The sequence below is a fragment of the Bubalus bubalis genome, chromosome 23 (assembly GCF_019923935.1).
Source record: "Bubalus bubalis isolate 160015118507 breed Murrah chromosome 23, NDDB_SH_1, whole genome shotgun sequence".
Taxonomy (NCBI): domain Eukaryota; kingdom Metazoa; phylum Chordata; class Mammalia; order Artiodactyla; family Bovidae; genus Bubalus; species Bubalus bubalis.
The window spans coordinates 43,630,123-43,643,730 of record NC_059179.1 but is presented as its reverse complement, the minus strand read 5'-3'; the positions used below and the strand labels follow the sequence as shown (position 1 = coordinate 43,643,730).

The window sequence follows — 13,608 nt, the reverse complement described above, 5'->3', positions numbered from 1 at the left end:
CGACAGGGGATGAGATGGTTGTATGGCATCACCAACTCGATGGACATGAGTTTGAGTAAACTGCGGGAGTTGGTGATGGACAGGGAGGCTTGGCGTGCTGCAGTCCATGGGGTCGCAAAGAGCTGGACATGACTGAGCAACTGAACTGAACTGAAGGCTGGGGTAGAGGGGCGGATGTGAGAATCTAATTTTTTTTGATTCACATTTTGAATCAATTCCCCATTTTTAGTCCTCTCTCACTCTCACCTTCCAAGATATCTAAGAATCCAGTTTTTGAGCTTTCTTAAATTCTGTGTGGCTTACTTCCCATTGGTGTGCCCCTTGAAAGTTAGCACTTCCTTCTCTTACTGAGTTATTCAAGAGCCCTTCATCTCATTTCTATCTTCAAATATTGTGATCTGAGTTTTATAAACATCTCCTAGTTCTATCAGTGGTCAAAGTTGTGTTTCTTTATCTTGTTTTCTTTGTTTAGGGGAACTTGTGAGAGAAGAACCTGGAAAAACCAACGTATTTACTCCATCATTTTGAAACAGACAATTCCCATTTGATTGATTTTAAATGGAGAGTGTCAGGTTTTCTCTTTGTTATGGAATTAATAATTCCCCCTTTTATCTTAAGCAAAATCTTTCATCTATTAGATGTCTTGATAGGGATTTTTGAGGGAAAAAATGATGCGTATAAAAATTGCCTTGAGAAAATTACATTAATTCCTAATTTATTTGGTACTCTAGAATAAACAGTCATTCTATGTAAGCGGTATTTTGAAGACTAGCTTCCTTAAAGTTTAAGGAATCAAACCTTCCATTTCAACAATTTCTGACTGAAATTTCTCCAAAATTGATGAAGTACTTCTCTTCATTATTAAACAAAAAGGGATGAATGTTTCTTGGTTTCTCAGACGTGTTACTGATATCATTTTTGGCACTCTGGTGTAATTTGGTGACATCTCTGAGACTGGTACCTCCTCTTTCATTGAATTCTCCTGGACTCTTGCTTTATCAATTTATAATTGATTTTGCAGAGGTGACTGTCATGTCCCAAAGAGTCAGCTTCGCGCAGGGCTCTTCAATCCCCTGACACCTTATTACACTTAATTGACTGTCTGGTGTGCTTAGGAAGAGCTGAGATTGGCAGCAGAAGCAGGATATCCAGGCTAGCAAAACCAGGAACAGGAAATCAAATGTCAGCTCTCAGACAGCAGGCTTTGGTTGAATGGCATGAGGACAGCTGCTCCAGGCTTTCACGATCGTGGAGGGGTGAACATCTCGAGCTGTATGGCTGCTCTTTCTTGTGTGCTTAGCCCAGCAGCTGGCATGCTTAAGCTCTGCGTGATCAATGTCTGGGGCTGGGCAGCTCTTTGTGGCCGGGGCTGTCCCACGGGTTGTAGAATGTTCCCCAGCATTCCTGGCCTCTATGTGTCGTTGCCAGTTGCACACACTGCCCCCAGTTGTCACAGCCAAACACGGCTGCAAGCATTGCCAGATATCCCGTGGGGGAGGCAACATGGACTCCTGTTGAGAACGGTAGACAGTGAACCTCCTCTTTTTTCAGATTTTATGATTCTTTCCTGGATATTTGATGTTGTAAACACCATGACACCAGTTGACTGGAATAGTGTTGCAATTCCCTAGACTTTTGTAAAATGTGAACTAATTCTTAAAACATCCATATTTTCATGATTTACCAAATATTCACTGTTTTAGATGTACTGGTTGTTGTTTAGTCGCTAAATTGTGTCTGACTCTTGGAGACCCCATGGACTGTAGCCCATGCCAGGCAGTCTGCTCTGTTGGTGGAATTATCTTGGCAAGAAGACTGGAGCAGGTTGCCATTTCCTTCTCCATGAGATCTTCCTGACCCAGGGATCGAACTGTGTCTCCTGCTTGGCAGGTGGATTCTTTACCACTGAGCCAGCAGGGAAGCCCAGATGTACTGATAACTAGTGTTAGCTGAGTGTTCAGTTCTTTTGGCATCCATGTTAACCAAGTGCCAGCCCCTGTTGAAAGCACACTCAGCATCCTAAGGGAAAAATGAGCATTGCTCTCACTTGAGCAGATGGGGAAACCGAGGCACAGAGCAATTTAGGCAAATTGCCAGAACTTGTACAATATGAAGGTTGCAGACCTGAGATTCACATCCAGCTGGGGCTTCAGAGCACAAGCTCTTAATCAACCCGCTGTGCAGTGGTTGATCTTGAGATGCTAACACCAGAAGATGCCGTGAGGGGACTTTAGTCCATCTGCCTGTTCTGAGTTCCGGGAAGGCAGGTCTGACCCCATGTTGTCTACCTTTGTATTCCTCCTGCTTGGACCACAACTTGGCAAATAGCAGAGGCAAAGTGAAGGTTAATTTCAATAAATAAATGAAACTGTTCTAAGCACCAGTCTCATGGGTGGTTTACAAGAAGAGATGAACCTCAACAAAAACTCAGTGTATGTTATGGTTTCTTGAAAGAAGGTGAATTGTGATACTGTAAGTCATTAATGGGTTGCAGGTCTCTTCCTTTGGGGGGATAAGTGCCATAGATGAAGAAAGGGAACAATTGTGTAATTATAGCCTTCAGACAGGGTTGGTGATCTCCCTGATGACTGGCAGTCCTGGGAAATGAGACGTTATATTTAAGAGTTGGCATTGCTTTAACAAAACTCACTGAAGCACAGGTAGAACAAGTCACGCACACTCCAAAATTGAGCTTTTCTTTGGTGGCTCTGGAAGGCAAAATCTTGCAGCACCTCTAGGTCCTTATTGTAGACACCCTGTGTGCCTTCAGATACAGAGGTGCTGGTTAACTGAGAGCGTGGGTTTCTGGAGAATGTTGACTAACAGCCATTTTATTCACCTTCATTTGAGATGGGTGTGCTTTTAAAAGAGCATCTGGTGCTCAGTCGCTCAGTGGTGTCTGACTCTCTTTGACCCCATGGATATAGCCTGCCAGGCTCCTCTGTTCATGGAATTGCCCAGGTGAGAGTAGAAGACCATGGTACATTAGTGTTCCAACATTTGCTCTCAGAGCTCTTTCAGGATTGTTCCAGGGGTGGACTGGGAATGCATACCCTATGTTGGTCCTGATACAAGGTTTATGTTATCCAGTGCAGTGCTGGATGAGTTCTGTCAATAGGACCCCTTGCCAAGCTGTTCCTCTGCTATAACTGGGCTCTGGGTTCCACATCACTGTTGGCCATTAAAATAAGGCTGACACAGAATTTGAGTTGAAAAGTGAAGGGAAGATGGGGAAGATGGACTGGCCTGTTATTTTCATCTCATGAGTATCATTCAGACTTTTTCTCATATGATTATGTACTTGTGAAATAAGCATGGGAAAATGAGATTAATGCAGAAAGGGTCTTAGTAAATTAGGTAGTTTCCCCTGACTCCTTTGTCTTTTTTTTTGTTTTTTTTTTTTTTTAAACATCAGGGAGTTGTCTCTTCAAATGGTGATAATATAGGGAAAATTCTAGAGCAGAAATTCGTCCACGTTGTAAATTCAGATCAGGAGAATCCCTGGTGGCAAAAGCAACTGATACTTAGACCCATCAAATGGCTTAAATGCTAATAAGTAAATTTCACTAGATAAACCTAACCTTTAACATCCAGTTCAAATATCTCCTCTGCCTGGGGGCTTTCTGTCCATCATCTCCCCCAGCTCAAGTTAGCTGTGCTGTCCTTGAAAACTCCCAAAGCAGTTTGTTCCTATTCCTGAAATAACACCTGCCCTATTGTGTTCTCACTTATCTATTTTCATGTCTTTCTTCCTGCCTGGATCTTGAGGTTCCAGGAGGGAACGATTCACCTTTGTGCTCCCAGCACCTGGCGTGTGTAGGCTGGTATGTAGGAGACGGTCTGTGTCTATTGGATGAATGAGTAACAGGAGAACTCATTAAATTTCATTTTTCACACTGGGCAAGAGGAGGACTTATCATATTGAAATATTTCCAACTTGTTAACAACAAGCAGCTCATTTTTATGATTTGGAATTAAGAGTTCAGGGCACAGTGACTTTTTACTTTATCTACTTCCTCATTCTCTTCTATCCCTCCCACCCACCTTCCTAGAAATGTCACAAAAAAACTTGTCTACATTTTCTTCGAGTATATTCTGGGTCTTTCTGAAGAATGCCCTCCCTTTTCTTTTCTTTTTTTTTTTTTTTAAGTATCTGTGTGTGTGTTCAGTCACTCAGTCATGTCTGACTCTTTATGACCCAATGTCTGTCTGTTTACGACCGTAGCCTGCCAGGCTCCTCTGTCCTTGAGATTCCTCCTGGCAAGAACACTGGAGTGGGTTGCCATGTCGCTCTCCATTTTTTAAGTATATTGATTGACAATGTTGTGTTAGTTTCAGGTGTACAGCAAAGTGATTCAGCTCCATCTTTTCAGATATAGCTTTTTCAGATTCTTTTCCCTTAGATTATTCCTGTAGATTATTGTGAGATACTGAGCATAGTCCCCTGTGCTACACAGTAGGTCCGTGTTGGTTGTCTGTTTTATATGTAGTATTGAAGAACACCCCTCTCTTTCTTTTCAGGCGGGCATTAATGAAAATGATTTTTACGACGGGGCGTGGTGCGCGGGGAGGAATGACCTCCACCAGTGGATTGAAGTGGACGCCAGACGGCTGACCAAGTTCACGGGTGTCATCACTCAAGGGAGGAACTCGCTCTGGCTGTAAGTATGGCTGGACCCGTGCTTAGGCTCTGGGCTGTGGGTCTGAAGTTCTGGAGTTCAGACAGAGTCAAGGAAGTCGCAGAGAAGAATCTGGTGACCGGCAATAGAAGGGAAGAAGGTTACAGGGAAGATGGGAGGCTGGCCTTGCTGTAGACATCTTGGGAAGGTGCATCTTTTGGTCAACATCTTCCCCAGTACAGGAGCAGAGAGAGGGATCCGCAGGTTAGACTGAGGAGGCAAAGGTACTCTTTGGCAAGTAGCTGCCTTCTTGGATGTGGGGTGAGTCACTGATGCCTTGACAGGTGGGCTGAGCAGATGTTCAGTGAGCAACCGGTAGCTGCCTCCACCCCCTGTCCTGCGGTGGAAGGATTGAATCTTCCCAATCCTGGGAAGAAAGAGGAAGCACAGGCAAGTTCCCGAATAAAGAACTTCTAGAGGAGGAGGAGAATTGAAGGATGAACCAGTGAGAATAAGATGGAATCCCATTGCTCAGAACGGAGCTTGAGATCAGGGCTGGGTCAGTAAGAATGGTAATCCCCAAAGAGGTGGGCTGTAGTCCCTTACAATGCTTCATCTCATGGTTCTGTGCTGTGGTCGATCACTTCAGTCATGTCTGACTCTTTGTGGCCCACCAGGCTCCTCTGTCTGTGGGATTTTCCCAGCAAGAATACTGGAGTGGTTGCCATGCCCTCGTCCAGGGATCTTCCCAACCCAGGGATCAAACCTGCATCTTCTGTGTCTCCTGCATCACAGGCAGATTCTTTACCACTGAGCCACCGGGGAAACCCAGTCTCATGGTGGATATATACAACGGGATATTATCCAGCTTTAAAAAGGAAGGGGCTTCTGACGCACACTAGAATATGCATGAACTCTGAGGACATTATGCTCAAGGCAATAAGCCAGACACAGAAGGACATATACTGCATGATGCCACTTCCATGAGGTTCCTAGAGCAGGTCAAGTCATAGAGACAGAAAGGAGAGGGAACAGTGGCTGCCAGAGTCTGGAGGGGAGGGGAATGGCGTTATTATCTAATGGGTACAGAGTTGAGTTGAGGGTGATGAAAAGTTCTGGAGATGGATGGTGGTGAGGGTGTCACAGAATTGCACACTTCCGAATGGTTAAAGTGATGCATTTTGTGTTATGTATATTCTGCTACAGTAAACAAAAAAATTCTAGACCCTTTCACTTCATCCCAGGGCTGTTGGTAGAGACAGAGGCAGGACAGTATCTGTGAGGTTGTTCTGTGGCTCAAGTTGTGTCCAGAGCAAACGTGTGGAGACTGGGGGCTGGGCGAGAGTCAGGAGGGGCTGCAGAACCCTGGGCGTTTTCTGAATTTAAATAAGAAATTTTCAGTTCCTCTAGCATCTGTCTCTATACTGAGAAGCCAGGAGCACAAACACCCCACACTTAGACATCAGGAAACTGTGCACCTAGTTAGCCAAGCATCGTTCTGCCCTGGCACCCCTCTGCCTGCTCGGTCTGCACACTCAAATCCTGTGTCTTGACCCCTTTCAGTTTTACTGACTACTGGTTGGCAACCAGGCTTCCCTGATGGCTCAGCGGGTAAAAAATCCGTCTGCAATGCAGGAGACACAGGAGACGAGAGTTCAATCTCTGGGTCGGGAAGATCCCCTGGAGGAGGAAATGGCAACCCACTCTAGTATTCTTGCCTGAAAAATCCCATGGACAGGATCACAAAGAGTCAGACAGGACTCAGCAAATAAACCGACAGAAAGAGACAGTTGGCAGCCATATAAAATCTATCATTGGCTGATTAGATTAATTTTAACTCCTAGAAAGGTCAACATTCATAAGTAAACCAGGATAAGAGAAGGGAACCTTCTCAGAGGCATTTGTGCTCACATTTAAATGCCTCTCATTGTCACTGTAGAGGGGACTTTCTTATTAGATGACAGTTGTCAGGCAATGACTCATCCTGTTTTCATCTGAATCTTTTTTTTATTGTAAAGACAAGACTGTAACCACTAACAACGTTTAGAAACATTACTGGTGATTCCACTGTCCTTAGGCAAATAGAATTTTTCTATGTTTGTAATCATATTACCTATGCGATTATTATTTTTAATTTAAAACGTATCCATAACATTTTCATGCTGTGACTCGGATTTCATAATGATCATTGTTAATAGCCTATAATTTACTCAGCTTTGCCTCACTCACCGTCTCAATTTTCTGCTATCACACATCATTTTGCAGGAGAGCATTTACATACTTTTTTTCTTCCTTTGAATTACTTCCTTCAAATAAATTTCCAGGGCAGGGATAATTTGTGCATTTTGATGATGTTGGGTTATGTATTTGTGCTACTTTGCGTATCAGATTTTATTCACTTTACTTTTCAGTAACATTTCTGTATGTGTTCATTTGTGCTGATGTTTGCTCTGTGGTGTGTTTTGCTCAATCAGTGGCTTATTACCATAACTATTGTTTTCACTGTGTAGATTCTTAAAAGGCAAGGAATTTAGAAGAAGCAAAGTCGAGATGCTCAGGGAGAATAGAAACTCAGAAAGAAAGACTGATTTGAGATGATCCGTAGGGATGAGAGTAAGGGCTTTACCTTAATGCATGGATGTTAGGCTGTCTAATCACTATCATCAGAGACGCAGTAGTTGGGTTATTATTGGATCAGAAAGAAAGAGCTGGGTAGGAGTGCCGCTCACATTCTATTTCAGCTGGAAACACAAGAGGGTTTGGAGTGAATAAGAAATTACAGTAGAACAATATCTTTCTTTGACTTGGCCCAGGACAGGAACATCTAGAGGGAGGCAAGGGATAGAATTGCTTTTAAGAGTCAGTCTTTTAATGTCTAAATGTATTTCAAGTCAAGGACAATGAAAAGAAATCCAATGAGTTTCAGTTTATCTTACCTCCTGGAATAGGACTGTGTACTAAGGAGTGAGGAGGAAATGGTCAAGAGTACATTTTGGTACCTGAGCCCCTTTTCCCAGAGGCATGAATAATGCTGGAAGCATTGGCTATATTCTATTATGAGCAGAAAACTTGCCAACAGCAGAACCCAGCAAAATAGTGAAGAAGGCAGTAGTTGTCTTTCTTCCCCTCTCCCAGGCTGTCCTTGAGCTGTTCCCCTGTGGCCATCGTATGACTTTTAATATTTTTGTTTATTGGTTTCCATATTTCTCCCCACTGGTCTATGGACACAATAGAGGCAATGCTTTGATAGTCTGTGTCTCTGGGACCTGGCCTAGTACCAGGCATCCGGTAGATGCTCAATGAATGATTCTTAATGAACACTGTAAGGAAGTAACAAATTAGCAAAGAACCATTCACACCGAATACTGATGCGTTAATTAATTTATGAGTGAAAATGACTGAGAGCAGCCTTAAATTGTAAGGGGAGAGGGGAGGGGATGTGGAAAGTCTAGTTGAGGAGTGACGAGGATTTTTAGAGATGAAAGCAGGGGAAACAGCGTGGCTTTGGAATTACATCATGGCTGACTCTTGCTGGTTATGAGATTTTTCTTCTTTGAACCTCAATATGCTCTTCTTTAAAATGGGTTAACTACTGTCTAGCTCATAAAGATGTGGTGAAAGTTAAATGCAATTATGTTAATGATGTTTCAAAATTACCCAGCACATAATAAGTGCTCAATAGATGGGACTTTCTTCCCTTTGCACCTCCTTGGGTTTATCTAGAACAATGGTTTTCAAGCTTATTTTTAGTCACAGATCTTCTTTCTTATAAAGTTTTTCTTGGAAACATTTAGAAAACACAGACAGAACTTCCCCAGTGGTCCAGCGGTAAAGAATCTGCCTGCCAATGCAGGAATCCGGGTTCAGTCCCTGGTCCCGGAAGATCCCACATGCCTCAGAGCAGCTAAGCCCATGGGCCACAACTACTGAAGCCTGAGCGCCCTAGAGCTGGTGCTCTGCAACGAAGTAAACCACCGCAGTGAGGAGCCTGCGCACCTCACCTGGAGCACAGCCCCCACTCGGTGCAGCTAGAGAAAGCCTGGGCAGCAACAAACACTCGGGGCAGCTATAAATAAATAAATAAACCAAAAAGAAAAAAATAAATGCAGATAAGTAAACCAAAAAGAAAGAAAAAATACAGAGACGTGAAGCTGCTTCCTGTGCATCTGGTAGGGGGGAGCATTGCCTGCTGGGCCCTGCCTTCGCCCTCTCACAGGCGCATCCTTGGAGGATGTATCCATCCAAGGATCGCTGTGTAACAAGCATGCTACACAGGGAGCCTCTCTGTAGGTTACAGTCCTGCCAGCTCCTCCAGGCGCTGATTGCTTCTTCCTGACTCCAGCCGGGTAACAGGCAGATGTGGATTTCAGACCAAAACAAGCAATGGCAGAGTTGGAGTTAGAGTCTGATTTCTTGCAGTTAAACAGGAAGAACATCTGCTAATTCAGAGTGTTGCATTTGGTTGGTGATGCTTTAGAAATGGAAGGAAAATGGGGTGATGGCTCCTTCAGGTTGGCCAAACAGATGTTGTTATTTGTAAATAGCGCCTATCTGATTGTTAGAATGCACAAGCACTTTGGAGTATTAATCAGTTCAGTTCAGTTGCTCAGTTGTGTCCGACTCTTTGTGACCCCATGGACTATAGCACACCAGGCATCCCTGTCCATTACCACTCCTGGAACTTGGAGTATTAATATCAGAACTCTGTGAATATTTTTCATTCATAAAACTTTTGTGGTTGGTATTTTAAAATGGTCATCCATCATCTTATTTGATCCTGACCTCCTCTTTATGTGTTTATGATTTCACTCATCTCTTTATTGAGCACTCTGATCTGAACACTCTGTACAAGAAGTGGCCTGCCTGCAGGGAGCTCTAAGCCTGGAAGAACCTGATATGTTGACAGATCCACTAGAATTGGCACAGTCCATGCTGGTAGGATGGGAAGAGGGGTGCTGTTCTCAGACCTGTGATTCAGATGTGAAGGGCAATGCAGGGGATGGTGATGCTTAGCCATGATCCGGGACTAGCTCATAACCAAGTTGGTGAAAAACTATATGATTCTAGTTTTGATAATTTTCAAATAATTCGTGCTATTTGAAAGTAATAAAATGTAATTGTTTCCATTATAGTGAATAATTTACATTTTTCACCAATATAAATGATTCTTTCCCATTGCATTGCAGTTTAGTGGAACGTTAGTGTGCTAGAAAAAGCCAGTTTTTGTTTTGCTGATTTCAGAAAGTATATTAGATGTGTGAGTGTCGCAGTTATAACCAATATGGTGACTGAAAAGTTAATTATTCTGCCTGAGGTGAATAGATGCGTCTAATGACTTGGGCGAAATACAGGCAATTTAAAACAACCAAATGGTTTAGACTTTAATTATTTCATAAACAGGACAATTCTCATCCTCTCTTGAGAGTCTGTAAATGTGTCCTTAAAGAGAAGCAGCCATTTGATTGATGGATTTGTAAGGTGAGGGCTGGGGAAAGTTTGTCTGGTTGGCTGAATTTTTTAAAAGCAGTTCGGCTAATTAAGCAGGATGAATGGCTTATGGCTGAGAACCCAGAGATGGTAGGAAAGATAGCCGCAGCCCGAAGAAGCTGGCTTTCAGTCTGTTGGTGCAGAATCTTGGCTGATATTCTGAATGTGAGCATCCCCTTCGAGAATTCTGAGGGTGGAGAAAATGAGCAGATGGGGTACCCAAGCCAGACGAAGATAAGGTCAAGGAAAGGCCTGTTGCCTGCTCTTTTCCTGGACACACTGTGGTCCTGGGAAGGACAGGTGGCCGATGGAGCGGGTCCCCGAGGGATGAGGGTGGTGGTGAGCAGTGGGGCTGATGGGGGTGCAGAGGCTCAGCTGGAAGGAGGGAGTCCACCTGTCCTGAGAGAACAGAGCTGGGGAGTCAGGGAGTAAGTGCTGAAGTGGGTTCAGAGGCTTCACACCAGAGGGTTTTCTATTCTTGATTAAGTAGGAGGCGGATCCTCTGCAGACAGTGAGTAAGACAGATTCAGAGATTGGAGATGTAAGGACAGGGAGCTTCGCTGTCCCATTAGAGAAAGGGCTTGGCTGGCCTCCCAAGCTCAGGGAATTGTAATGGGCTCAGTGGTAAAGAGTCTGCCTGCCTGCGCATGCAGGAGACTCAGGAGATGTGAGTTCGATCCCTGGGTCAGGAAGATCCCCTGGAGAAGAGAATGGCAACCCATTCCAGTATTCTTGCCTGGGAAATCCCATGGACAGAGGAGCCTGGTGGGCTACAGCCCACAGGGTTGCAAAGAGTCGGACACGACTGAGCATGCACGCACTCATGCATTTCCCCAGTGTTAGTCACTCAGTTGTAGCCCGCCAGGCTCCTCTGTCCATGGAATTCTCCAGACAAGAATACTGGAGTAGGTAGCCATTCCCTCTCCAGTGGATCTTCCCAGGGATCAGACCTGGGTCTCCTGCATGGCAGACAGATTCTTTACCATCTGAGCCATAGGCGAAGCCCGCACATATGCATTAGGCACCACCGATGCTTTCTCCACTCGAGGGTGGTGGAGTTGGTGGCGGTGCAGCTGATATCCTGGGACTAGGCCATCGCAGGACCCGGTAGGACGCAGCGCGTTAGGAGTGAAGGGTTGTGAGGTTGAGATCCAGGGCTGGTCAGGAAGGAGTCCAAGCCAGAGGGCTGATTCCCTGGAAGTTAAGATCAAGTTCACAGAGCCCCTGGGGGAGATGAGGTTTCAGAAAAGACAGAAACTTGGAAGGGGAGGACACTGACCATCTGGGGACTCCACGGGGGCAGTCGAGGTGATGACTGTGGTCAGGGAGTGGGGCTGGAGAGGAGCAGACATCTGGGAATCTTGAGGTCGCAGGCTTGGCTGCTTAGAGCTGTTCGTGTTGGGAGAATCTCCAAGACGCGCTGGACCCTAGATCAGGAGTGGGGGTGAAGAGGCAGCTGAGGAGGCAGCGGGGTCTGTGTGGGAAGGAAAATGAAGGTGAGGAGGGACAGAGGCCTGTGCAGAGGCCGCTGGAGGACGTTCATCCAGAGACCAGGGAGAGAGATGGAGCCTTCCCAACAGCTGGCTTGGCCTGGGGCTCCGCCCAGGGGCTGGACCTCTGGTTTCCACAGTGAGAAGTATTCACCCGGCCCCTCCCTGTCTCTTCAACTTCATCTGGTTTTCCACTCCCGGAGGACTGAGCCTTGGCAGTCGGGCCGCAACCCTACAGCAGCGCGCCAGGGTGCAGAGGGAAGGGGCGCCGGGCTGGGCAGGGAACGCGGAGCCCCTGGAGGCAGGGCTCATGGGGCCACCGCTGAGCTTTGTGAATCACCTGCTCATCTTCTTGCAAAGGGTCGGACACAACTTAGCACGGCACACAGCACATCTCGGGAGAGAGCCTGTGCGTGTTTTCAGGACGTGTCCCTTTGTGTCTCCTCCCTCACTGGCAAAATGAAATGTTTGGCGCCTGTGGGGGCTGGGAGACAGAAGTTTCCAAACTCCTCTCTAACCTCTTTGAAAACCATCCATTTTTGAACTGCTGAGTTTCGCTAAAATGGAGGGGTTTCGATGACAACATCTCCAAGTTCAAGTAGAAGGCCAGGTATGCCATCATATCTCCACTTGTGTTTTGTTCCCACAATGCAGGGAGCATTATTTCAAACCGAGTAAAGCTCTCTCTTGTGGCTCAATGGCTCATACTTGGTTTCCTGGGTGCCAGGTGACTAAGGAATCTGTTGAGAAGGTAAAATCTCTGAAAAGCAAACAGCACTGGAGATGAAGCTTTCACCATGGTTTATTCCAGGGTTCTTGTCCCCTGGCTGTCACTCCCCGGGAATCCCTCCAGGAGGTTTCTGGGTGCACTCACCTTTTTTCTCCTCTCTTCCTGGTGGCCAGGGTCCCCTTGAGGGGGCACCCTCCCCAGCTGGGCTCACATAATGCTCTCACAGGTCTGCACCCACAGGGCCTGTGCAGACTGACTCCCATTGCCCGTTTGACCTCCTTCCCTTTGCTTCTTCATTTCTAGCCCAGGAGCTTTGTCTTTGTTCTGCAGATAAGCCAGCACGCTCCTACCTCAGGGCCTTTGCCCCTGCCGCCCCCCCTGCCTGAAGGTACACCCTGCCATGCGCTGCCTCATTCCATCATTCAAAGCAGTTTGTCCTGATTCTCTCCTCTTCTGAGGCTGGCCAGCAACCCCATCCCAAGCCAGGGTCTGCCCACCACAGGGGGCTCTTTAATGAACAGACTTTCGGGAGAAAATAAGCCACACCCTGTGGGGACGCAGCTGTCGTATTCCTTTGGTGTCCCTGTCTCTGTGGCCACCTGGTGTAGCCGAGCAGATAAAAGTGCAGATTCTCCAGTGAGACTGGGATTCCAGGCTCCCAACTGCATGGCCTTGAGTGTGTTTCTGAGGCTTTCTGTGCTTCAGTTTCTTTATCTGTAAAATGGAGATGATAATAGTGCCTGGCACATAGGATTGCTGTGGGGATTAAATTGAGTTAATGTGGGCTTCCCTCATAGTTCAGTTCATAAAGAATCCACCTACAATGCAGGAGGCCCTGGTTGCATTCCTGGGTCGGGATGATCTGCTGGAGAAACGGATAGGCTACCCACTCCAGTATTCTCGGGCTTCCCAGGTGGCTCAGCTGGTAAAGAATCCACCTGCAATGCGGGAGAACTGGGTTCGATCCCTGGGTTGGGAGGATCCCCTGGAGAAGGGAATGGCTACCCACTCCAGTATTCTGGCCTGGAGAATTCCATGGACTGTATAGTCCATGGGGTTGCAAAGAGTCGGACACGACTGAGCGACTTTCACTTCACTTCAATGCGTATCAGGCTGTAAAGACCATCCTTGGCACATGGTGAGTGCCTGACAAGTGTCTTAGGATCCCTTCCCTTCTCTGATGGGGGTTCCTGCTCACATGCTCCCCTCCACCCCAGCCCCCCATCCCTCTTTCTCCTCTCCTTTGCTGTCTCTCCTCTCCACGATGGCCCTTGCTCCCTCT

At 46.2% G+C, this 13,608-nt stretch overlaps 1 protein-coding gene across 3 annotated transcripts in view; it reads left to right on the top strand.

Annotated features, from left to right (window-relative positions):
• CPXM2 (carboxypeptidase X, M14 family member 2) overlaps positions 1-13,608 on the top strand; it is a 132,257-nt gene that overhangs the window by 47,655 nt on the left and 70,994 nt on the right. For all 3 annotated transcript variants that reach the window (XM_025273867.2, XM_044934902.1, XM_045164101.1), the window contains exon 4: positions 4,522-4,661. In XM_025273867.2, coding sequence (XP_025129652.2) covers positions 4,522-4,661 — 140 coding nt within the window. The remainder of the gene's footprint in view (positions 1-4,521; positions 4,662-13,608) is intronic.